The sequence below is a fragment of the Poecilia latipinna genome, unplaced genomic scaffold (assembly GCF_001443285.1).
Source record: "Poecilia latipinna isolate Pla-1442-1.1 unplaced genomic scaffold, P_latipinna-1.0 Scaffold150, whole genome shotgun sequence".
NCBI lineage: Eukaryota > Metazoa > Chordata > Actinopteri > Cyprinodontiformes > Poeciliidae > Poecilia > Poecilia latipinna.
The window spans coordinates 77341-102767 of record NW_015112766.1 but is presented as its reverse complement, the minus strand read 5'-3'; the positions used below and the strand labels follow the sequence as shown (position 1 = coordinate 102767).

At 44.6% G+C, this 25427-nt stretch overlaps 4 protein-coding genes across 5 annotated transcripts in view; 2 read left to right on the top strand and 2 right to left on the bottom strand.

The window, feature by feature from the left end:
• Nucleotides 1-180: 180 nt before the first annotated feature.
• crybgx (crystallin beta gamma X) lies at nucleotides 181-3143 on the bottom strand. Its single transcript, XM_015029316.1, has 6 exons — nucleotides 3075-3143; nucleotides 2837-2885; nucleotides 2461-2582; nucleotides 1748-1883; nucleotides 1528-1667; nucleotides 181-393 (listed from the first exon to the last, which is right to left on the bottom strand). Exons 1-6 carry the CDS (start codon nucleotides 3116-3118, stop codon nucleotides 261-263), a joined length of 624 nt encoding a protein of 207 aa, XP_014884802.1. The 5' UTR covers nucleotides 3119-3143; the 3' UTR covers nucleotides 181-260.
• Nucleotides 3144-3236: 93 nt separating this feature from the next.
• On the top strand, nucleotides 3237-13324 carry lctla (lactase-like a). Of its 2 annotated transcripts, none has more exons than XM_015029313.1 (14): nucleotides 3237-4097; nucleotides 4890-5020; nucleotides 6287-6447; nucleotides 6833-6920; nucleotides 7834-7943; nucleotides 8015-8143; nucleotides 8219-8314; nucleotides 9007-9061; nucleotides 9138-9299; nucleotides 10288-10562; nucleotides 10894-11020; nucleotides 11096-11295; nucleotides 11365-11428; nucleotides 12876-13324. In XM_015029313.1, exons 2-14 carry the CDS (start codon nucleotides 4906-4908, stop codon nucleotides 12989-12991), a joined length of 1698 nt encoding a protein of 565 aa, XP_014884799.1. In that variant the 5' UTR covers nucleotides 3237-4097; nucleotides 4890-4905; the 3' UTR covers nucleotides 12992-13324. The 2 variants fall into 2 exon arrangements, with proteins under 2 accessions (XP_014884799.1, XP_014884798.1); XM_015029312.1 differs by lacking the exon at nucleotides 3237-4097 and adding an exon at nucleotides 4119-4579 and having other exon boundaries at nucleotides 4883-5020.
• A 435-nt stretch (nucleotides 13325-13759) lies between these two features.
• On the top strand, nucleotides 13760-18104 carry tipin (timeless interacting protein). The gene is made up of 8 exons (XM_015029306.1): nucleotides 13760-13883; nucleotides 15195-15330; nucleotides 15406-15496; nucleotides 15569-15644; nucleotides 16308-16430; nucleotides 16503-16566; nucleotides 17345-17551; nucleotides 17635-18104. The coding sequence occupies exons 1-8, from the start codon at nucleotides 13773-13775 to the stop codon at nucleotides 17853-17855; spliced, it is 1029 nt and encodes a 342-aa protein (XP_014884792.1). The 5' UTR covers nucleotides 13760-13772; the 3' UTR covers nucleotides 17856-18104.
• Nucleotides 18051-25427, bottom strand: part of dis3l (DIS3 like exosome 3'-5' exoribonuclease) — a 13502-nt gene continuing 6125 nt past the window's right edge. The window contains exons 4-18 of the mRNA XM_015029305.1: nucleotides 25027-25162; nucleotides 24791-24958; nucleotides 24642-24720; nucleotides 24388-24567; nucleotides 24155-24324; nucleotides 23337-23498; nucleotides 23009-23259; nucleotides 22457-22549; nucleotides 22100-22388; nucleotides 21302-21537; nucleotides 21016-21170; nucleotides 20720-20898; nucleotides 20503-20648; nucleotides 19555-19726; nucleotides 18051-18568 (exon numbers count right to left, since the gene is read on the bottom strand). Coding sequence (XP_014884791.1) covers nucleotides 18257-18568; nucleotides 19555-19726; nucleotides 20503-20648; nucleotides 20720-20898; nucleotides 21016-21170; nucleotides 21302-21537; nucleotides 22100-22388; nucleotides 22457-22549; nucleotides 23009-23259; nucleotides 23337-23498; nucleotides 24155-24324; nucleotides 24388-24567; nucleotides 24642-24720; nucleotides 24791-24958; nucleotides 25027-25162 — 2728 coding nt within the window. The 3' untranslated portion in view covers nucleotides 18051-18256. The remainder of the gene's footprint in view (nucleotides 18569-19554; nucleotides 19727-20502; nucleotides 20649-20719; nucleotides 20899-21015; nucleotides 21171-21301; nucleotides 21538-22099; nucleotides 22389-22456; nucleotides 22550-23008; nucleotides 23260-23336; nucleotides 23499-24154; nucleotides 24325-24387; nucleotides 24568-24641; nucleotides 24721-24790; nucleotides 24959-25026; nucleotides 25163-25427) is intronic.

Here is a 25427-nt window from a genome sequence, read left to right as displayed (position 1 = left end):
TAATGAATAATCCGACCACAAGCGTCTCCATCCAGAAGTGAACTGAGAAACTCCACATGTGATGAAGCAAATTTCTCAGCGTTTTCCGGATTTCATTCTATTAAGTTTTTTATATAAAGTCATTTACATGCACCTGAATCGCGTTTCTAACGAATATTACATGTGACCAATAAAGACAAGTTTATTACTAAAATAGTCTTTATTTTCTGTGTAGAGCTGACAGGCTCCAGTCGTGCTGGTTGTCGGGTCTTGGTTCTGGCTCAGTTGAATCGGACTCGGCGCATGGAGCCCACGGTGCTGTTCTGGCTGCCCCAGTCGTTGAAGTTGTGGTAGTCCCGTTTCTCCAGGACGTAGTGCTGCCCCCTGTAGTTGGGCTCCTGGTACACCACCCAGCTGTGACAGCAGAACGGGTCGGTCAGGTCCAGAACACCCTGAGGTTCTTTCTTTACCTGATTCTGGTTCTTTCCAGCTTTCCCGGGAACCCCATTCAAATGTATGTTTTCACCTTATGTATTCATTAATTATTTCGTTTTAGGCTAAATATTTTGCTGGTTAACTAAATATTAGCTTCAGACAAAAATATTTAGCTTACTAGCTAAAGATTTAGCTTGCTCAGTTTGAGGCTAAATATTTAGCTGGCTAAATACGGATGTTTAGTAAGTTAACATTCCATTAGCTCGCTAAATATTTTCTTCATTAATATTAAATTTAAAATGTAATTAATTTTTTAGCTAGCTAAATATTTAGTTAGCCACCCAAATATTTAGCTGGCTAACTAAATATTAAGCTTCAAGCTAAGTATTTAGCTTGCTAACTAGAGCTTTAGTTTGAAGCTAAATCTCTTCATTTATTTCTGACTGTAATTTTTTTCTGTTGTGAATATTCTGTAACCTCTGTGTGTCGCTGGCAGGATTCTCTTGCAAAAGAGATTTTTAATCCCAACGGAAATAAACGTCAAATAAAAAATAAAAACATGTAGCTTATTAAATGTAGCTGGTTCAGTTTAAGGGTAAATATTTAGCTTGATTCGCCATTTATGAACAATATTTCTGTATTCGTCTTCGCTTTGGAGTAACTACTTTGATAAACATTGACCTGCTTTTACTTGAATGCAAGACTTCAGCCCAAATAAGGAAATAATCAACCCCAACCTTTCTTATAGCGCAATCATGCTAAACCTTTTTATATTTTGTATCTGCAACCATTTAAAATATTCCTTTAGTTTATTTCTGAGCAGATAAAATAAAAATGGCACAAACATTTTGTAAGTACGGTAAAGGATGTGTGATGCTGTGGGGTGTTAGAATGCAGGACTTTATGAACTTTTTGGGAAAATCACAACATTTTAAATAAAATCTGGTGATCTCCGACAGGAATCATCATCTGGTCTTTCTGGAGGATTGAACCTCCTGAAGAGAGAGAGCCCAGATCTCTGGACCCAAAGGTGAAAGTTATCACAGCTTCTTATTAAACCAAGCCTTTCCTGACGTAAAACCCGAACTGGACCTGTCAGGACGTTGCACTTACGCTCCTCCCAGGATGCGGATAGACGCCACTCTGTTGAGGTTGTAGCGGCTCAGCAGGTTGGGAATGTCATCCTGGATCTCCATCTTCTTCCCGGAGAAACCGGCTCGCTCGAACAGCTGCGCCCTGGGAGGATTGTTGTCCTGAGGACCAGAGATGCAGCGGATCAGTGAGGAAGCCGGCACATTTAGAAATCAGGTAAAACGATGTTTTAGAGGCTCACCTGCTTAACGGAGCGGACCGAGGAGACGTGGTCCACCTGGGCGCACCAGCGGTCGTAGCAGTTGTACTCCCCGCGGTCGGACATGTCCCACAGGTACTGACGGCCCCGGTAGTTCTCCTGCTCGAACCCGACCCACCTGCCAGACACGCCACAAAGAAGAAGATGATGAGTTCCTCTCTTCTTCTAGAGACCGATATTTTAAGACAGTGGTTCCTAAACTTTCTCACATCCCCTTTGAAAACTCAGACAAAGCTACAAAATCTATGAAGAAACAGAATTTCATTCTTACTTACGCTAGCTTGAGGAGCTGTTTTCACTGGCAGCCAATCAGGAAGACGATCATGGCATTAGCATTTTTAACAATAAAGGTTATTTTACTTATTAAATAGCCTTTATTGTAGAGCAATAAAGGCTATTTTTGTCTTCAAGAAGTTATCTTAACTTACCATATAATTTATAAAAAATGATTGAAATACAGATTACATTTATTAAAAACAATTCAATTTATGATTTAAAAGTTTATTGGGTTTCCTTTTTTCCTATTTTTTTCTCATCTTTCTCTGTTGGCGCCCCCTAGCGGCCCCCCCTTTGAAAAACACTGTTTTCTTAGACAGAACTGGTTCTGGTCAGTAATTCTTGTTGGCTGTGGGAACTTTGGGAAGTTCCCACAGTGTTCTCAATGTTTCAGTTTCTGCCTGAAAAGGCGAACTTACGCTCCGCTGTCCACCTGGACGGAGTTACATCTCTCTGGGAAGTTCTTGTCGCTGATCCTGGGACAGTCGGAGTTCAGGTCCAGTCGTCTGCCAGCGAAGTTTCGCTGCTCGAAAAGGGTCACCTGGGCGCAGAGAACAAGGTCAAACAGTGACACTCAGGTTTCATTCAGCAGTTCCAAAGAGTTCTGGATCAGCGGTTCTGCAAACTTTTGGATCTTTTTCAGCTTCTCTTTAACTATCAGGTGATGCAACTTTAACAAATTAGATAAACTTGTTAGAAGTAATCAAATTAAGCTGTCATGTTAAACAAATGTAGATAAATGAAGTTTAACTTTTCAGATTTGTTAAGGTGGCGCTGCTTCTCGGCTGGACTTACCCTCCCAGTGGACCCGTAGAAGGCACGTTGGAGCACAGACCCCAGTTTGCTGCAGACAAACAAACCCAAACCGTTTTATTCAGAAAACAGACCAATATTCAACTCTCCTCATGTTCTGGAGCCTAACTGGACTCTAAAACCGTCTTTAGCTCATGGTGTTTTTCTCCTCATCCTCAGTCTGGGTGGTTTGGTGGAACTGTTGGCGCCCCCGCGGCGGGCCCCGGCCCTCGGGACGTACCTGGTTTGTTGGGTCAATCCTGGGACCTTAGTGAAGATGTTCATGTCAGCTCTGCGAGGCAGCCAGAAACCGCCTTAAATATGGCGCGTTGATGCAGCGCAGAGCTACCAGAAGGCTCAGGTTGCTCCTGATGCGGCCGCCGGGGCCCGCGGGGCCATTCATATGCTAAACACACACTCCTGATGCCCCCGAGTCACAGAATGAATGAAACAGAAGCACAACGAGCGCGGAGTGCAGCGCCAACAGTTTGGGTTTGAACATTTCAGCATTTTCTCTGAAACAAAGCAGAGAAGGGCCTTGATGGCGGCGGGGCCCGCTGCTCCTGGAGCCTGGATTATTCACAGGAAGCCTGGAGAACGCCACAGGACGTCCTGACTGCACCGACCCCAGGTCAGCCTGTATCTGACGGAGTCATCATCACATCTCATCACTTAACGTTCATCAACAGTTGGTTTATTTTTCTCCTAAAATCATTTTATTAATATAATACATTCAAAAATAAAAGATCAAAATGAGTAATTTTTGGTACACAGGAAGAAAATATTCCCTCCAGGTGGGACATTTCAATAAATGCCACACCTGCGCCCCCTGCTGGCAGAGATTTGTGCCTGCAGTGTCCTGCTGACCATATATGGACGAACCCTCACATTTACCTCCAATGACGTCCTTATTTATTAAAATACTGTAAAGAATTAATATACTTGAGTATTTTCATTAAAACAGTGAAACTTGTATGTTATGACAATTATTACACACAGTGAAGTTTTTTGATGCGTTGTGTCTATAACATACCAAACATTGATATTTTTGCGCTAATGCATAATTGTAAGTTTATTGCAGTTTTCCACAAAAAATGTCAAAACTGTTAAGAGATGCTAACTCTCACCTGCAGGTGGCGGTATTTCTTTTAGGTAGATAAGCCTGACATGACGTCATGTTATAACAACTGACTGACTGTAGTACTAGGAGAAGAAAAGGAAAGCATGTTAACATTGTAGCGCAGCTAGCTTCTGCTGGAAGTGAGTAAAACAGCAACTTAAAATTCACTTCAAACATTTTTTGATCGCAAAAATCACAAAAACAGACTCAAAGTCCTGGAGGGAGAGATTTTTGTTCAGGTATGATTTAGGTACCTTATTGTCAGGTAAGGATCAGATAGTTAGTAGGAAGTGGAAGGGGTGTACTTTCTTTTTCCTCAGGCCTGCAGAGCATGAAGCCATGTTGAATGAACACAGAGACATGCAGTTTGCTTACAGTGTTAAAATCCCTCCATTCTCCATCAGATGTGTTTGTCCAGCAGATTTACTGTCACACTCCGCCGGCTCCCAATGCCGCACCATTCAGAGGTTGTGTGTGTGTGTGTGTGTGTGTGTGTGTGTGTGTGTGATGAATAGTGGAAAACGTCCTGGATGTTTCACTCTGTTGTGTTTTTGTTGCGCTGGTGGGGAACCAGAAGCTTCAGGACTCTTCCTGCGTCCCAGAGACAGACGAGACAAACACAGCAGGTCAGACTTGTGTGTGTGTGTGCGTGTGTGTGTGTTCAGAGTCAGGCAGCACCTCAAACCCAACACACACTCCTTCATTTTCCTGTTTCAGTCAGACTCTAGAGCAGAAGAGAGGCCAGCAGCGTGAAATGTCTCTGTTGGACAAACCGTCCCACTTCCTGTCCCAGTTTGTCCCACAGCTGGCTCAGATAAATCTGCTGTTGCCATGGCGACACACTTCAGGGCAGAGGTCCGCTTCTTCCGGCCTTTCTGGCAGTTTAGTTGGCGGTGATTAAGTGCGGCTGCATGTTGCCTGTCCTGCAGGTGTGAGGAAGCGAGCGGGGACGATGCTGCGGACAGGAATCCGTCTTCTGGCGCTGGCGCTGTGCGTTTCAGCTGGTGGAGACTTTGACTGGACCAAGAATGAGAAAACCTCTTTCTACTACGGCACCTTCCCAACTGGTACGAACTGGTAGGATGGAGAAACCTGAGAGTCATTTCTGTCTGGAAAATTTCAAAACCAACAATTGCAGAAAATTCAGATGAAAAATTTTTTGTTAGACCTGCTGCAATAATCAATTAATGAATTAATCACATAATAAATTAAAACAAGCTCAATGATTTCCATTTGCATGATTTATTGGTTTTTCTCTTTCCACCAGACTGAACACAATAAAAGTGTTCAGTCTGGTTTGTTGGTCTCAGTCAGCAGAGCCTTCATCATTCATTTTATTTGTTGATTCTGTATTAATTTCATATTAATACAAAACACATTTAAAATGTCTTCCAGTTCCAGTTTATAATTTCAAGTGTATTGATCTTTGAGAATGTTTGTTATTATCACTATATTACTTGAAAATGGTCTCAAAAGAACAAGATTATTGTTTATCACAACAACTTCTGGGACGATTTATCATGCAGCAGCTTCTGTTATTGTAACAGGCCAAATCTTTGTTTCATTATGTGTTTTATTAGAGCAGGGGTGTCCAAACCTTTGGTTAGATTGGCCAATATCAGAAGTTCTTGCTGACCAAAATTTAAAAAAAGAAACAAAGTGAATATAATTTTTTTTGTAGAAAATGAATTTTGTTAAGATTTAAAAATGATTTTGCACACTTTCTGTATGAAAAAATTCATCTGGTTTTCAAATTATTTTGGATTTGATTGAACAAATTTGTTCTGAGGATAAGAACAGGTTTGAGTAACTTCCTTTAAAAACGCTTTCTGTGTTTAGTCGAGTTTAAGGAATGAAATAAAAGCTGATTTGGCTGCAGCAAAGTTGGTTTTCCAGTGCAAATCTCTTGATAAACGTGTTTCTACTGATTATAAAAGCTTAGTTATGAAAAGATGAATACTTTGAGTTCTGCTGAATATTTTCCATGGTAAGAAAATTATGTTGGTAATAATTTTACCCTGATCTCCATCTTCATCAGCCGAGTGGTTTCAGGATGTTCTGGGAGAAATATTCCAATCATTTCTCAGACATTTGGTCTTTTTTGATTGAAACTTTGGACTAAATCAGACTTGGGATCCTCTGTGTGTGTCTGGATTAATTTATATTTAATTCAGTTTCAGGAACCAAAACAGGAAGTGATGACTCAGCTAATTGGGGTCGTGAACCCGGACCAGAACATTTATTTGGTTTTCTCTAACAGCTGAAGTTTAACCTGTTTTATTTGGAGCTCTAAAACTATTGCTGTTATTTTTGATAATGTTTGAAACCTGCAGGTTTCTCCTGGGGAGTCGGCAGCTCAGCCTATCAGACCGAAGGAGCGTGGAATACAGACGGGAAAGGAATGAGCATCTGGGATGTTTTTGCTCATAAAAAAGGAAAAATCTCCTCAAATGAAACGGGAGACTCTTCATGTGAAGGCTACTACAAGTTCAAGGTGGTTACATGATTCTCCAAATGTTTCTTATTATTATTATTTCTTTAAATACCTTTAAAGATGTTGATGTTCAGGTAAATGTTCAGTCAGTTCTTTATGTCGAATGAAAACATTACTGTGATCGACACAAAACGCTGCAGATCCAAGAATGATACGAACTTCAAAACAGAAAAACAAAAAGCAACAGGAAACAGAGTCATGCTCAGAGGAAGGCCAGATGAAGCAGAAATTTATTTACAGTGAATACAGAAATGCAGCTAATTTTCTCATTATGTCATCCATAACAGAAACAAACATTTAAAAGCAGCTTGAAAACATGCTTGGTTTGTTTTGGATCAGAAAATCAATGTGAAATGATGTTTTTTTGTCTGTTTTTGTCTTTTAGGATGATATTAACCTGATGAAGGAGATGAAGCTGAGTCATTATCGCTTCTCTGTTTCCTGGCCGAGGATTTTACCCAGCGGGTTGAGAAGTAAAAACCCAGTTTGGACACTTTACATGAAAATCAAACCATTTCTAAGACGTTTTCCTAATTAATGGAAACCAAAACTTCTCCAATCAGCAGAATCGTTGGCGGCAGTTGAAGGTGATGAAAACTCAAATGCAGCAGGAGGATTTCCATTTTTGTTTACTTCCTGGTCTGTCCTTTGTCCCGCCCCCACATCCTTTCTGTCCAATGGGAGCAAAGATTGTCATGGCTTTGTTTACAAATTATAGTCCACTTGCAAAAAAAAAATGCACCAAAAGAAAACAATGAAGCGTACTTTTCTGGGCCAAAGGACTTTCCTGGTGTTAATACAGCCCAATCTGAAAAGTGTGGTGTGCATTTATAATTAGCTCTAGTATTTTGTAAATCCACCTCTGGCTGCAGGTAAATCTGTAGGTATTTCACTACTGGCTTCTCAGTTTGATTTAGGTCTGTACTTTGACTAGGCCATTTTAACCCCTGACTCTGCTTTGATCTGAACCATCCCATAATACCTGTTCAGACTGTGTTCAGACTGGTTGTCCCGTTGGAAGGTGAACCTTCTGCAGCCTCCAGGGTTTCCTTCCATCCAGCTTCCCTGTCCCAGAGCATGATGCTGCCACCACCTCGTCCTGCTGTGGGAAGGTGTGTTTGTCACTCTGATCAGTTTGGAGGATCATGAACTGGAGAATCAAACAGAACTCAGACAGGACACCTTCACCTGTCATCACTTTGTCTGCAGATTGGAGAATATTCCAGAAATATGTTGGTTGTATTTTAAATACTTTAACGTTTTCCTTGTTTTTGGATGCGTTTGTTTGTTTTCTGACATGAAACTGCTTCGTTTGGTCAGTGAATGAAAATCCCTGTATTCCTGTATTAATGTATAAATGGCTGATGATGATGTAACTTCCTGCAGGTGAGCACGTTAACGAGAAAGGAATCAGGTATTACAGCGACCTGATCGATTTGCTCCTGGACAGTAAGATCACACCTGTGGTCACTCTGTACCACTGGGATCTACCTCAGGTGAGTTCTTCCCGCCTGTCAGACGCGTCGGCGTGGGCGGAGCCTTGACCAGGATGTCGGCGTTTCCTCAGGTGCTGCAGGAGAAATATGGCGGCTGGCAGAACGCCAGCATGGTCGGCTACTTCAACGAATTCGCCAACTTGTGTTTTGAACGTTTTGGGAACAGAGTGAAGCTCTGGATCACCTTCAACAACCCCTGGGTGAGTGGATGGTGCGTTCACTGGCCGTGGGAACGTCTGGCCTGGGATCTCACTGAGGGGTCTGCTTCTTTTCAGTCCATTTCTGTGGAAGGATACGAAACGGGGGAGCACGCCCCCGGACTGAGGACGAGGGGCAGCGGAGCTTACAAAGCGGCTCACCACATCATCAAGGTCAGTCTGGGTCCAGATCGCTCCAATGCCGATCTGGACCCATTATGACCCTGAACGCAACGCCGTGGGTTCAACCTGGAGGTTCAGCCGTTAGATCAGGATCTGATTCTGATCCGACATGACGGCGACTAAAGAAAAGCTTTGAGTTTCAAACTGAAGCTGCTGATCTGTCTGTCAGGGTTTGATCGTTTAGAGTTTAGACTCCAAACCGAGTCGCTCTTAATTCGCTAAAACAAGATTCAGATTCAACTTGGACTTGTTCCATTAGACTTGAGTTTTGACTTGGCTCTTAATAATTTGGCTTGACTTGAACTTTGCCCCTTAGTGACTTGAGAATTAACTACTTGGCCCTGAATGACTTGAGACTTGATTTAGCTTGCAGTGACTTGAAACTTGACTTGGACTTGGAAAAAGTGACTTGTGAACATCTCTTTCTACTGAACTGTGAAGTTGTCTCCTCACATGAGTATTTCAGACTTGGTGTTCAACCTTTAGGTTAAATTAGTAGCAGAAAGTGGAGCTTTGTGTTCAGCAGACATAATTTGATCTAAACGTTTCATAATCAAACATATTTAGAAATGTCCAGGTATAAAAAACTATTTAAAATATTAACAGAATAATAAATACATCTTCGTTTTATTTTTTAGTAGTAACTGTAGGTACTTCCTGTTGACGCTCGTCTCTGTTTCCAGGCCCACGCTAAAGTCTGGCACACCTACGACATGAAGTGGAGGAGCAAGCAGAAAGGTGACGGAGTAAACCGACCCGACGGTTTGGCTCTGCGGTTCTGGTCAGTAGCTAACTGGTTTTCAGCTCGGCCCAGGTCTGATCGGGATCTCCCTGACCGCTGACTGGGGCGAACCGGTGGACGTGTCCAACCAGCGGGACGTCGAAGCAGCAGAGCGCTACATCCACTTCTACCTGGGCTGGTTCGCCACGCCGCTCTTCCATGGAGACTACCCAGCGGTCATGAAGGAATACATCGGTACCGTCACGCCCCGCTCCGTTTCCTCCAGCAGATGCAGTCATGGCTACCTGACGAGTTTTCAGCTAACAGGTTTTGGTTTCCCTAGACGTTCCTCAGAAAATGGCCGACTGAACATTAACAGACACCATAGTGCCTGAATTTACATCCAGTTGTATAAAGAAAACTTGTTTTTGCTTTTAATCAGATGTTAAATAAATTAGCAGGCCTGCCACAAAAACACATTTTACTGGACGACAAATTATTGCGATAATGTTGTTTTGAGACCATTTTCAGGTAATATTATGGTAATAGCATAATAATGCAATAACACATTCTGAAATATCAATAAACTTTAAATTCTAATGAGCCATTAACGCTGGAACAGGAAGACATTTTAAATATCTAAAATAAACAAAACAGCAGAAACAACAAATAAAATGAATTATAAAGTCTCTGTAAGCAAAATTGTTCTTCAAAAAAAGGTTTATTTGAGACCAAAGAACCAGACTGAAAACTTTTATCATCCAGTTTTTCGAAGAAAGAGAAAAACGATAAATTATGCAAATGGAAATGATTGAATTTGTTTTAATTTATCATGCAATTAATTGATTTACTGCTTATTATGGCCTATAAATTTGAGATTCTAAACTTAAGCATTGCACCACCATTCCTGTAAATCAGCTATGATGCTAATTAGCACCACTGGGCATTTAAGGAATGAAGCAAACTTTTCACTCTTACCGTACTTTAACCCTTGTGTGTAGAAATGGGGTCCAACCGACCCCACAAAACTTGTATCATTTGCCTCAGTCCTCGCACGCACAAGGGTTAACAAAGGTTTGGACACTTAGAGCATAAATTATTCTGATGGCCCTGACGGTCCGACTCATTCAGTGTCTGCAGCAGGAATCAGATTATTTTCACGTTTTTTCGGTGCCAAAGTTAAACTCTTGGACATTAGAAAACCTGGAGAAGAACTGATAATCCCTGACTTCTGGATGTCCAGGCAGGAAGAGCGGCCAGCAGGGCCTGGGCGCGTCGCGGCTGCCCGTCTTCTCGCCTCAGGAGAAGAGCTACGTCCGAGGAACCGTCGACTTCCTGGGCCTCGGACATTACACCACCCGCTACGTCACCCAGAAGAACTACCCATCCGGCTTCGGGGACAGTTACTTTGCAGATCGGGACCTGGCGGAGCTGGTGGACCCAAAGTGGCCCGATCCTGGTTCTGAGTGGCTCTACTCAGTTCCCTGGGGGTTCCGGAGATTGTTGAACTTTGTGAAGGTGAAGCAACAAAATCATCTGTTTCTTCTAAACAGCACATTGTAAATATGAACTGGTTTTACTGTTTGGACTTTGTTTCCTCTATTATCACCATCATAAAGTAGATTTTGTATGTTTTTAAAAATCTAAATCCAAAAACAGTTTTATGAACAGAAAATAGGATTTAACCCCAGAATGATTCTTAAAGGAACATTAGAATCTGCAGGATGATCATCTGTCAGGTCTCGGTTGGTTGGTTTGTAATTGGAGGAAAGAAGAACCGGATCAGGAGGTTCTGTGGTTATGGATGGGTAGATCTAACCCTGAATTTTTCGTGTGATCTTACCGACAGACCCAGTACGGAAACCCGATGATCTACGTGACGGAGAACGGCGTCTCGGAGAAGATGCTGTGCACCGACCTGTGTGATGACTGGAGGATGCAGTACTTCAGGGAATACATCAACGAGCTGCTGAAAGGTGACGGTTTCTCCTCTGTGTGGAACAGGAAGCTGGCTGGGTCGCCTCAACGTCTGTCTCTGTTTGGACCCTCAGCCGTTAGAGACGGCGTCAACGTGAAGGGTTACACCGCCTGGTCTCTGCTGGACGGCTTCGAGTGGGACGAAGGCTTCTCGGAGCGCTTCGGACTCTACTTCGTGGACTTCAGGAACAAGAACAAACCTCGTTTCCCAAAAGCTTCGGTCCAGTTCTACAAACGCATCATCAGCTCCAACGGCTTCCCCAGCCAGAGAGAGGTGAGGCCCAGCAGCGCAGCCGGCTCCAGAAGCAGCTGCTGACTCTGGTTCTCTGTTTGGTGTCTGCAGGTGGAGAGCTGGAAGAGGAAGGCTGTGGAGACGTGTTCCTCCAGCAACCAGCTGCTGGCTGCAGGTCAGTGGCATGAAAGGCCCAGGTAGAACCGGAGCATGCAGGAATGAAACACTTCCTGCTTGGGGAGGTTCTGAAGGTTCTGATTGGTGGGATGTATTAAAGTAGCAAAGTTCTTCCTTAATGTGATTAATTACATTGTTTATGTAATTATGTACATTGAAAATGTAATTAACTAAATAAGTCTTTAATTAAAGGGTTGTGCAGGAGGCTCCACTTCTCCTTTTTAAAGATGTACAATTGAGTAATTGTGCGTCTGTTTGAAGAGTTTTTCACTGGGAGTGTAAATGTTGAGTTGGGGGGCGTGGCCAGCAGAATATTAGTGGATTTAAAGCGACAGAGACAATAAAACTGATCAGATTAAAAGCTCATTATCTGAGAATGAATTTGTACTAAAAGAGTAATGAACATGCTTTGTAGCCCACAGATCCATCCTAACCTGTTCAAGGAAGCAGAATAGGTCACTTTAAGTAGATTTAATCGCTGGTACTTTTGCTGGGCCTCACTACGTTTCTACAATGTAAAAATTATACCTTACATTTACGTCATATTGCATTTTTTTGCTTTTATTGATTTGAAATCAATGACTTATCTGAGTTAACCAGTTAAAAATGGATTCTAGTTTCAGGAAACTGAAATATTGACTCCATTACAAGGTTGAATATACGATATTTATTCAGCTGTGGAGTTGATGACAACATAGAGTTGAAATGTCAGTGGAAAGGATCGGTACCAGCTATTCCTTTATCTGCTGCCCATGTTTAGGCAGACTGTGTTAAATAAAAACTTTCAAACATTCAATCATCCTTTTTCTTATTTTGGCAGCACGGTGGCGCGGTTGGTAGCAAGAAGGTCCTGGGTTCGATTCCCGGCCCGGTCTTTCTGCATGGAGTTTGCATGTTCTCCCTGTGCATGTGTGGGTTTTCTCCGGGTACTCCGGTTTCCTCCCACAGTCCAAAAACATGACTGTCAGGTTAATTGGCCTCTCCAAATTGCCCCTAGGTGTGAGTGTGTGTGTGCATGGTTGTGTGTCTCTGTGTTGCCCTGCGACAGACTGGTGACCTGTCCAGGTGACCTGTCAGGCGACCTGTCCAGGTGACCTGTCAGGTTACCTGTCCAGGTGACCTGTCCAGGTGCAGATCCACAAAGTCACAAGTCCAAGTGTAAACTGTGTCACAGAGAGTAAACACAATAAGACATGCATTATCTGGAGCATTGTTCATGAAAATGGCAGAACAGCATTCATGAATTAAAGAAAATATATATATAGTAGAGACACATAACATTCTACATCATTGCATTACAGAACAAGTACTTTAACTTTCAATACTTCAAGTCTTTTTACAAGCAAGCACTTTTACTACTTTTACTAGTAAAAATGTTAGTTTGTATATTTGTGTCTGTTTCCTGCAGTTCAGTATTTGAGTATTTTCTCTTTTGCTGGTTGCAGATCCACTGATTGGCCACATGGAGATGGTCACAGAGATCGTTGTTCCCACCGTCTGCACGCTCTGCATCCTCCTCAGCGCCGTCTTCTTCATGTTTCTGCTGCGCCGACGCCTCTGAGGAACGCCCAGGTCGCCTCGTCTGTTTCCATGGAAGCAGAGCTCAGCAGGAACCAATCAGAGCGGCATCTTCCTGTTGACCGCCCTGCCTTTCTGTTCCAGTCGGGTCGTCAATAAACAGTCAGAACAAGCAGAATATGATTATTAATCAATACATGATTAGTAAACCTGGTTTACTGTTGAACTAAAATTGGACTGAACTGTTCAAACTGTTTCTGACTGGAACAAACAACCAGGCTGAACTTTATATTATGAGTTTCATCATATTTAAGCTTTTATTACCAGCTGTATTTCTAAATTTGATATAACAATAAAGTGGTTTAAATGTGCATAATAAGTCTGAGGAATATTTAGAGAGTTTGTGTAGTATATAAATGTAAGATTTTATTTATTTTTCATCAAACAGCTCATTTACCAGGTTCATGCACTCCTCTGCAGTATGAGGGTTGGAAGGTTCCCAGAGTGTAATAATCACTTATTTTTCACTCGGTGAAAAAAAAAAATGAAACAGATTCACTCATGGAAAAAAAAATATTCCCCTGCAGGTTTTAAACCTGACATAGTAAAAATTTCTTAAAATTTATCAGCAGGTTCCAGAATAATTAAATCCAACCTGATTTGGACAAATTCAGCAGTCTGTAGGACAAGAATAATAAACGGTCACAGAATGAACTCTGAGGTCGGGTTTCGTAAGCCTGATGGTATTTTTAATTAGTTGGAGACCCTGGTAACCGCATTCATATATGCTGGGATTCATTTTCTGTCCTGGCATGTAACACCTGATGAGTCCAGCGGGTGGCAGCAATGCTGCAGGCTTCTCATGTGAACTGCAGAAGAAGAAGGCGCATCAGTGGCGGGTCCTCTGGTTCTTTGGCGCTGTAGCTCATCAAAAGGTACGTTAAAGTTTCATTTCACTGAGTTTTAGTTCTCTCAAGGATCTTCTCCGGGTCAAGACTGAAAGTTGTATTAGTTTCAGATCTTCTCTGGCCGCCGCTGGTATTTATTTCACCTCATTTATCCGTAGTTTGTGTCTAAATTACTGTCACGTTCGGTTCAGCAGCCAAACAAAGAATACTTTTAACAACGTCCTGTCTTCCGTATTGAGGCGAGTTATCAGAACTAACCCATTTTCGGTTCTGTGTCCGGTTAACATGTTAGTCTTTTTGTTTTGTTTATTTTTGTGTGTTTACCGCCTTCGTTGTTCTTCTGGGGGCTCTCCAACGGTGTATTACCGCCCTCTACAGTACAGGAAGGGAATTACAGTGTAAAAACTTGTTTTAACAGATGTGCGTTTTCTCTGGTTGAAACCAGAAGTTATTTGAGCTACTCAAAAATAACTGAAGCACATAAGATAACAATAAAATAAAAGATTAATAATATTATTTATTTATTTTAATTTAATCCTTATTTTACCGATATATATCCCTATGGAGATTTAAAAAAAATTTTTAAGGCAGTCCTGGCAAAGAGGCAGCAACAAATACAGCATAATTAAATAAAAACTTCTAAAATAAACAAAGCACATAAAATTAGACTACAAAATAAAACTATAGATAAATAATATATATTGAATAAAAGTATGAAATGTAGAAATAAACATTTTATGGAGGTGACTATATAGTAAAGAAAAATATAAAGATTCCAAAGAAATAATATATAAACTAAGCATATAAAAAAGAAAGATAAAATAAATGTAAGAAAATTATTAAATAAATTATATAAAATAAAAAATAATACAATAAGTAAATGTAACAAACTATTTTTGTGGAAGTTATATAATAAAGAATATTTAAAATTAATAAATGAAGCACAAATAAGTAGTATAAAATAAAGATCAAACAGATAAATGAATAATGAAATATTTAAATATGTAAACCATTAATTAAAAGTATGTATAATATGTAAATTATATAAATGAAACTGGAGCTGCACAACATACAGAAAACTAGTTACTGAATATCGTGACTCCATATTCATCTGTTTTCCTCGTATTTCATCACTTTCTCATCACTGTTTTTCTAGCGTCTCATCCATCCAACAGGTCAGATATACTATCGACTCAGTTTGTTTGCGTCATATTTATTCCAGATGGTTCCTAATACTGTGATTGAACATAAAAACCTGATTCAAAACTGTAAATATTCAACTGTAGAGTTTAGCAGTTCAAATCTTAAAGCTGATGACAGATGCTTGTTTTCTCTCAGCATTCAGTCACCATGAATGACCAACAGGACGACGGGATGAGCGACTTGTCCAACTTGGAGGATGAAGCGTTCCCTCCTCTTCCTCCCCCTCTGTCCCCTGGAGCAGCTCAGTCGCAGGACGACCCGTTTGGAGAAGGTGAGAGTTCGTTTCTAAACATCAGCGGAGATAAACGTGACGATCTGGTGACGGCCACCTGTCGTTGTGCTGCAGCTGAGGAAGGCGAGGTGTCCAAGCTGGCTGACGTTCCGGCTGCCAAGAGGAAAGGAGTGAAGAGGCCGCAGCCGAAGCTGGACTCCCAGAGGTTCCCATCTTCATAACAGGTGGTTTTCCTCCGGTGGTTAATCCAGACGCTCATGATGTCGTTTCCTCTCAGGCTCATTTCAGACAGAGGATTGCCGGCTCTGCGGACCTTGTTCGCTAACGCTCGCTTTAAGGGCAAAGGTCACGAGGTGAGAAACAAGGTTTGATTAGTCATCATTGAGCTAAAAAAATAAACATCTTAAAGGGCCAGTATCATGGAAAACAGACTTTTTGATCTTTCAATCATGTTGTAAAGTTTTTCCTTCATCAAAAACAAACCCGAGTGCTACTTTGATTCTGTCATGTTTGAGGAATCCTTTAATCTCCATGGCAACCATTCAGTTGGAAAACGCCTGGGTGGACCTAGCCCCGCCTTTGAGGCCTAGCTCCTCCCCCACTCAGCTCCTTCAGACTAGCCAGCAGCAATTAGCAAACAGCTGCTGAGCTCATGACAGCAGCTGCTGCTCAGAGCAACGCTGGTAAAAACATTAAAGGGTTAATAGAGGAGCCATGTTGGGACGACTTCCTGGAGGCGGAGCTTCAGGAAGAGCTGGAGCTTTTAAAGAGACAGAGGCCCTATTTCAAGGCGCTAAATTACAAAGTCAATTTTTTATAACAGTTGAAGGTAACAGTTATGCTATAAAACATAATTATTATAAAATACACAACACTACCCCTTTAAAATTCTCCATACCCAGCTGTTTTTGATGGATCTAAAATGTCTCGTCTATAAAAGGCTTTGTTCTTCTGATCACATGTTTAATTGAATCCTCTTTGCTTCTGCTGGGCGTCTGGACCGGCTCTTTGGCCAGGCGGAGGACCTGCGGCTGCTCATGCAGAAGATGGAGAACTGGGCCCACCGGCTCTTCCCCAAACTGCAGTTTGAAGATTTCATCGACAGGGTGGAGAAGCTCGGCAGCAAGAAGGAGGTTCAGGTGGGCTGAAGCAGGAAGGGAGAGGTCCTCTGTGCAGGACGGGTTCTAACGGGTTCCTCCTCTGCGCCGCAGACCTGCCTCAAACGGATCCGACTGGACATGCCCCTCACAGACGAAGACTTCATGGACAAACCAGGTGAGACGGACTGGACCTTCAGGGGCGTCACAGTGACTAATGTTCACTGGGCCAGATTTAAAAAGTGTCCAAACTTTTCTCAGTGTGCCTGTTTTATATATGAAAATCAGTCCATTTTAAATAGCTTTGACCTTTAACCCCTGATGGACTAGTGAAGCTAATTAGCTTCTACCTCCCTCACAGGAGATGTATAAATATTGTTGGCTGATGCATCTGCTTCTCATCATAAAGTTGCTATTTGAAGTGCTTTGATGCCCTCTAGTGGTTGGAGTTTAAACTACATGCAGCTCATGGGCCGACAGCCAGAAACTGATAAACTCAGTAAATAATCTTAATTATGAGCTAGAGTGTGCAATAAAATATATTTAGGCAAAATAATGTTGTCTATATAAGATATAATAAAACACATAAAATGTGACTCCAATTCTAAGTTATTCCAAGTTTTATTGTTGGAAACACCAATGGCAGCTCAGAAATATATGTTGAAATTCAGAAACTGATTTCATTTTGCAAAAACACGGCAGGAGCTCATGATACTTTGCAGCCAATAAATTCACCTGCTTTTAGAAAACTAACATAATGATAAAGCAATGGTTGTTCACAAACATTTTTAACTGTATTTTAAAGTTTTGTTTGAGCAAAAGCAGCATCAGTAAAATGTAAGATTGAACTCTGTTTCATTCCTCATGTGCCTAATGGTGCTAATTAGCATCGCAGCTAATTAGTACCATAGCTAATTAGCAGCACTCTGGATCTGAGGTGATTTCTCTGTTTCCAGGAGCGGAGGAGCTGCCGGCTGGATTCCAGGATCCCGATCCGTTCATCAGCCAGGCCTCCTCTACCGATCCTCCAGGTCCGGTCCACTCCACCCCGGTTCCGGCTCCGGTTCCGGCTCCTCCCTCCCTGACTGAGGAGCAGCGCCGGAGGATGGAGCAGAACCGGCAGCGAGCGCTGGAGAGGCGACTGGCCCGGCAGCAGCAGACAGGTGAGACGGTTCCACCCAGAACCACTAGAGGGCGCTCAGAACCCGGCCGAAAAATGCTTCAGGAAGTTTTTCTGTTTCCTCAGATCCCTCAGCGCCCCAGGCTGACACGGCGCCCTCAACAGGAAGTGACCTCACAGCAGATCTCAACGGGTCTACTGAGCAGAACCAGAAGCCAGGAGAACATCTGGACCCGGATCCGTCCGGCAGCACAAAGACTCCACCACCTGAGGTTCCTGAACCCGACTCTCCAGCAGAACTTCCTGCTGAGGATGAGAAAGAAAGGAGTCCAAGCTCCCAACCCTGAGGTGTGTCAAAAACTGGATCTCTGCAACAGAACCTTCTACCAGAACCAAACTACAGAACCTTACTGGTTCCTGAGCGGGAGCCTGAAAAACTTTAAACCTGGATGTTTCTGTTCTGGTCCGGTTCTGGTCCAGGGCAGAAGAGTGGACTGTAACAAGTTCTGTTTTACTAGGAAACAACCAAAACGGGCCGGTTCTGTGTTCGAGTTATTTTAATATAAAAATGTCCGATAATAAACAGTTGATTTTAATGAAACCGGGTCAGAGTTCATGTTCTGATGGTGAACCAGAACATTTCTCCCAAAACGAGCTAAAAACAGTTCCCACATCTCATCTGCTGGTTTCTGTCGGTTCTGGACCGTTGGGTCAGAACCTCACGAGTCGCTCTGTGGCGGCTCGTCCTCTATGCCATGACGGTGCCGGCCCGCGCGGCGGCGTCTGGGTCCATCAGCGCCAGCTCCCGGATCTCCTCCAGCAGGGAGTACAGGTTGGGGGTTCTGCTCTGCCGGAACTCCCGCTCCTCCTTGGAGAGTTCGGGTCGGCGCGCCGCCTTCTCCTGCGCCTCCCCGGCCAGCCGCACCACCTCCTGCACCAGCTGGCTGCGGCGCGGCGAGCCGGGCCGCTGCGGCGCCGCGCCGAGGTGCGGCTGGTTGCTGATGACCTGCAGGGTCAGCGTGTCGGCGTGGCAGTTAGTGGACAGGACGGAGATCCGGACCTGGAGACGGGACGGAGAGTTCTGACCGTCTGGAATATAAAAGCTTTATTCCATTTTATTCCTAACAGTAAGTCTGAAGATACGCTTGACCTTTGACCCCAAGTCCCGTGTAGCTCATTATAATGAGCAATAGGAGATCTCTGGCAATATTTTGCAATAACTATTACATCTTTTTTAGGTAACTGTGTCACAGCAATTACAGTCCTACAAACACAAAAACAGCTCTTGAAAAACGTTCCCCTGTGTGAAACGTTTCTTCAGGACACCAGACGCACTAAGCAGCTCGAGCTGCAGACGGTAACCATGGTTTCACATTTATTGAACCAACTGGAGGAAATATTAAAACTATCAATCCTGACAGGAAGGACAGTTTTGTGGGGCTTAAACATTAACTGGAATTTATTGTGACAATAATAAATTAAAACTCTTATAAGAAATTCAACATGATAAATACGATAAACGCCCAGCTCTACTGCCAGACAAACTGGATGAACTTCAAACCCAAAAACAGACTCCAGCCAGAGTTTAATTGATCTTATCCCCTAGTCCAACATCTCTACTTGGCCTTCTAGCCAAACAACCAGACAGAGATTTAAAGAGGAGCAGCAAAAGCAAATGAGGCGGATTAGCAGCAGATGGTGTCATCCAGGATGTTACTGTGGAAGATCAGATATTGAGCTGTTAGCATGTTAAGTCAGAGGCCTCTTTAGAGTCGCTGCAACACTGACTGCTACTGGAGATATTAAACAGGAGCTGCGTTTCCATTGACCATATATTTGTACAACCATTTCAAAAGAAGTTGCTTAATGGAAACAGACCAACTTTGAAACAAATTGTTTGATTAAAAGGTTTTGGCGCCAGGATCATCAGAGCTTTAACTGTGTTTGGTGTTGCATTTTAAAAAAGGTCAAAACCTGGAAAGACCCCCTGCTGTTGGGTCAGCGTAGCGCCTCTTTGCTCAGATGAAGGTGTTTCTGTCGGCTCACCGTGATGTGGTCAAACAGCCTGAAGGTGGCGCTGCCACGGCCAGACATGGTGGTGATGTGGTCCGAGTGGCGGCGAACGGAGCCGCTCTGCCACTCACAGGTACCGTCGGGGCCGACCGCCACCACCAGGCCCTCCTTGTTCCTCATGTAGACGGGGCCCTTCACTCCGTACCTGTAAAAACAGCAGCACACCTGGAGTCAGAGCTCCGCTGTGGGGGCCGTTTTAAAGTAATCTAAAGTAACAGCAATAATATCACTCATTTAGAACCTGCTGCGAGTAAAAAAGTTTGTTTTAAAGTGAAGTTTTCACCTCTTACTCATTCATAAATATCACAGTTTCAAAGTATTTAGTTAGCAAGCTAAATATTTGGTAAGCTAGCTAGTTAGCTTGAAGCTAAATAATTGACTCTAAAATAAATATTTTGATAGCAAGTTACATATTTAGTTTCAAGCTAAATGTTTGGCTTGCAACTAAATATTTTTATTTAGCAAAATAAATATTTATTTAGCAAAATACATATTAGATTGCTAACTACATACAAAGCAAGTTAAGCCTTTAGTTTGATACTAAATATTTAGCTTGCTAGCTACATAGTTAGCTTGAAACTAAATTTTTAGCTAGCAACCTATATGTACTATATCTAACTTGCTTACTACATATTTAGCTAGCAAGTTAAATATTTAGTTTGGAACTGACATAAATGAATGAATAATGTGAAAAATGAATCCCCGATGAAACAGTGAAGTGAAATCTGTAAAATTTAGTCCATTTCATTTGGTGGGACCCAACTTGACAGAAGTCATGCTACCAGGAAAAAAGTTCCTGAGGCTTTAAACCTAGGAACATTGAACTAAGTGTCCAGCATGGCGGTGGCAGAATCATGCTGAGGAAATGTTCTGCTGTCTCTGGAACAGCAGACCAATAGAGGAAGACGTTTGGTTCCTTACTCTGGAATGAAGACCAGCACGCCGTTGTCCCTGATGGAGTAGATGATGGCGTCGGCCACGCAGCGCGGGTCCGTCTCCGGGTCGCGCTCTTTGAAGAAGAGGCACTGGAAGAGTCCGGTGGAAAGGTTCTGGGCCCGCTGGGCCGCCTGGCGACATCACATCAACTCAGACATCATTCAGGAAGCACAGAACCGCCCCGACCCAACAAGCCGCTCACCCAGTTCCTGCTGTTGATGTGCTCTGCAAGCTCCTCCATGTCTTTGTTGCCGGCCGGCGGTTTGCCAGGCTCCGCCCCCCGCTCCAGCTGCAGCGCGGCGGTCAGCAGGCGGTGCACCACCATGTCGGCGTAGCGGCGGATCGGGGAGGTGAAGTGAGTGTAGCGGTCCAGAGCCAGACCTGACGAGCAAAAATGAGCCAATCAGGAAGAGCCAAGCAAACTGCTTCCTGAAGACCAACAGCAACTGGTCTGCTGTAGTGGTGGAACTGGTTTACGAAGCGGAATGACTGGTTTACCATAGTGGTAGAACTGGTCCTCAGGCTGAGCACCAGTGGAGAAGTACAAGGCCTGGGACATGGCCTGGGTGGCCATCATTCTGAGGAGCCTGTTCACCAGCGGGTCCTCGGGGTCCACGGCTCGGTCCAGAGAGTCGGCCAAGGCCTTGTTGGTCCTGCAGGAGCAGAGTCAGAACTCAGGCCGGATGGACGGATGTACATCCATCAAACTCCTCCCTTGCTGCTGGTCTCCACCTCTAGCCATGTGGTGAGCCGGCAGACTGGTGGGGAGCGGACCAGAACCCACCTGGTGTCGATGGAGAACCCCGCGGCCCGGGCCGTGTCCACCAGCTGGCTGAACAGCTCCTGGCGTGGCGGCGGGTGACGCCTCAGCAGGGCCTGGTAGGGGAAGGCCTCCTGGATCTTGCTCGCCACACAGTGGTTGGCGTAGATCATGCACTCTGCCACGGTCTCATGGACCTCCAGGGGCTGGCGAGGAACCAGCGCCGTGATGTTCTTGTCCTGGTCCAGCTGGGCTCGGACCTGTGGAGGAGGAACGAGCAACGTGTGATCCACCAGGACAGAACCGGATCGTTCTTCTTCTGCTGGAGAAAAACTGATTAACGTTCAAAATGATCTCAGTGAAGGTTGACCTTCTGCTGCTGGGTTTAAACCAGAATCATTTCAGATTGATGCTCCACCAGAAGTCCTCAACCTGGAGGTAAATTTCTGATTTATATAGTTTTTTGTTTTTGAAATTCGCATTCACTGCTTCTGTCCTCCAGAAGCAGTGAATGCTTCTGGAGGACAGAAGCATTCCAGCCCTGTTTTTCCAGGGCTGGAAAAACAGAGCAACAGATGCACCGCCACCCGGTGGTGACACTCAGTATTACAACTCAATTTAACACGAACCTCTTAACTATCAATAAACAAAACAATGTGATCACAAATCATTTCATCAGTTTGTTACAAGTTGGATTCAAGTTGATGTGTATTTTGAGTTAAAAATAAAATAAATATATATTTAATATACATAAGAAATGTATTTAATCAGAAATCTCATGACCCCCAAGGAGATGAACCCAGCAGAAACGTCCGTCTGTACCTCCACTCCCTCCAGCTCCAGCGCTCCTCCTCGGTCCCTCTGAGCCCGCAGGTGTCTGGCGATGTGCGTCAGCGTCTCCAGCGCCTGGATGAGCTCGCTCAGCTTGGCGTCCCGCTCCTCCGGGTCGAGTCGGGCCAGCTCAGGAACCTGGGCCTCCTCCCCGTTCAGCAGCGCCTGGGCCAGCTCGTAGTGCAGCTGGTAGGAGGAGCGGATCAGGGTCCGGCCGAACCACACCTTGGTGACGGCCAGGCTCTGAGCGTCCAGCTCCCACATGACGCTCATGGCATACCTGGAAACCAGAGGACGGCGTTGGGACTGATGGAGTCGGCGGTGAGCAGAGAAGCAGGGAGAACCGACCTGTCGACCCCGCCCAGCAGGGAGCAAAGGTCAGCGCTGAGGACGGCAGGCAGCATGTCGTAGCGTCGGTCCGCCAGGTAGTAGGTGGTGGCTCTAAGAGGGAAACATGAACACAACTCATCCACAAAACTGAATTTTTGAACCATATTTATTCATACAACATAATAAGGATGTAAACGGTAACCAGACGGGCACCCAAAAATTATACTAAAGTAAGAGTAGCACTGCTTAGCATAGTTTAAAAAGTAGCCGTCCAAGAAATTACCTGAGTAAAAAAGTATTTAAAGTCTGAGTGACTGATCAAATTATAAATAATTTAATATTTAAAATTTACATCATCAGACAGATTACAAAGTGGAAATTTGAGTATTTCAAGGATCAAAATGAATTTATATAAATAAAAAAAATGAGAAATATTTTTCAAATCAATTTCTTTAAATAAAAAACTTCTGAAACTTTAACAAAACTTCAGGAGTTTGTGTGGTGAACGAGTGATCGCTGTGTTGGATTAGCTGCGGTTAGCTAATCATGCCGCCGGTTCCGGAGTCCTACCTGGACCGGGCCTCCAGGTCTGTGAGCGATCCCTCCCTGACGAAGTGCGTGACGTCGGCGATGTGGACGCCCAGCTCCAGGAGCTTCCCGCCGGCCAGGCGCCGCACCGACAGCGTGTCGTCCACGTCCTCGCAGCCCTGCGGGTCGATGCTGAACACCAGGTGGGTCTGCCTCAGGTCCCGGCGCGCCGCCACCTCGGCCGGATCCGCCGCCCACGGTTTCTCCGGGGAATTCACCGGCATCTCCCTGAGCTGCCACACCACAGGGAAACATCCCGCTCAGATCGATGGCGCCCGGTCAGCAGCTGACCGCCGGTTCCGATCTCCACCTGGGCTTCGGAGAACGGCGGCACGTGGATGCAGTTCTCCATCAGGACCGTCTGGACCTCCGTCTCCAGCTCCCCGGCCCGGCCCAGGACCCGCACGCTGTGTCCGTTGGGATAGAGTGACGTGCTGGGCCACGAGTCGATCCGAACCACCAACCTGTGGTCCTGCAGGGGAACCGAACCGGACGGCTTCAACGACCAGAACCGGCTGATTTCAGAACCCAAATCCCAACATTTACACCGGAGCTTCCTTCCTGTTTACACAACCAGCTTTAATCACTAATGGTTTCTTTTTCTTACTGGGCTGACATGACCTTTGACCTTTAACTTAGTCTATACAGTCTGGGATGTAGCTGAACCTGCTGGAGCTCCACTCCGCTTAGATTAGGATTAAATATCTAGAGTGAAACAAGAATTAAATCTGGATTTAATCCAGAAGAAAACTAGGATTAAAACAAAAATAAAACCATAAATTAATGACGTTTGAACCAATTTAAACCAGGAATAAACCAGACTTAAGCTGGAATAAAACTAGAATTAAAGACTAAATAAACCATGACAACTAGGATTTAAACATCAATACAACCATAATTTCACTGCGACTAAACCAGAACTAAACTTAATAATTAGATTGATAATATCAGAATAAAACCAGGATTAGACTAGGATTAAAACTCAGTAACAAAACAATAATAAATCCAGGGCTAATCCCAGATTTAAAACTGGTTTTAACACCAAAATTAAACAAGAAAAAAAGGTTTTGTCGCCATGGTAACAGGCATAACGAGCAGATATTGTCTGGTTCTGTAAGCGGACCGGACCTGCAGCGCGTCGGCCTGGTGGGTGCTGATCCGGACCTTGGGGATCCGGCGGTCCCAGGGAACGGCCAGGACGCGCTGGGCGGCCCGGCTCTGGGCCTGCGCCGCGTCCCGGGGGGGAAAGGTCACCACGTAGTCCCTCCAGTTCCTCTGCAGGATCCCCACAACGCGACCTGCCGGGGTCAGAGGTCAGAACCCGCACAGACCCACACGGCCGGCCCGACAGAAACCCCCACCTGTCGGCATGGGCTTGGTCTCGTTGTCGTCCCCGCTCCGCTCGTCCGCCGGCCCCTCGCTCAGAGCCGTGACCTTCCCTCGCCACTCGGCCTTGGGCAGCAGCTCCACCGCCACCAGGTCACCGTGCACGGCCCGGTTCCGGCTCTTAGAACCCGCCACCAGCACGCCGGCGCTCAGGTCTGAGGCAGGAGGAGAGGAGGGGTGACCTCAGAGCTTCACCTGGAGGAACTCACCTGACCTCAGCGACCTTCACCTGGGCTCTTGGAGGACAAACCGTCGCTGGTGACGAAGGCTTCGTTCTGAGCGCGGTGTTTGCTCACGTTCAGGGTTCCCTGCAGGACAAACGGTCCAATCAGGAGCTCCATCAGCACATCCTGGACCAGAATACCTGCAGGTCCAGACCTGGACGAAGCGTCCGGACTTGATCCCGGCCTCCAGAACCTGAGCAGGTAAATGTTCTGGAAACTCCCTCTGTGAGCCGTCGGCCTCCTTCTCCTGCAGCGCCTGGCGGACGGATCCGTACAGATCCTGGGCGGTCTGCAGCGCCGGCCAGAAGCTCTGCAGGTACTCCTGAAAATTAAGAACGTGGAGGTGAGCGTTGCACCTGGGTGGTTGCTATGGCGACCGGACACCCCTACCTGGACGCCGATGACGTAGACTCCGGAGTTGAGGCTGCTGAACCGGGACACGGCGTCCAGGTCCTCAGTAATCATCACCAGGTTCATCATCCCAGCCAGGTGGTTGTAGTACCACACAGCGGCGGCGTACACACACCTACACACACACACACACACACACACACACTCACACACTATTAGCAGGAGCTAACACCACTGGCTGGAGCCATTACCTGAAGCTAATGCCGTTATGTACAGCTAACTATATTAGCTAGAGCTAACACCATTACCACAAGCTTACATTAAGTCATCGTGGATCCCTTTAAGTTGGACTTGAACCTTTTATTCTGTAATCTACACTGAGTTTACAGGTGCTGGTCATAAAATTAGAATATTGTGATAAAGTTCATTATTTTCCATAA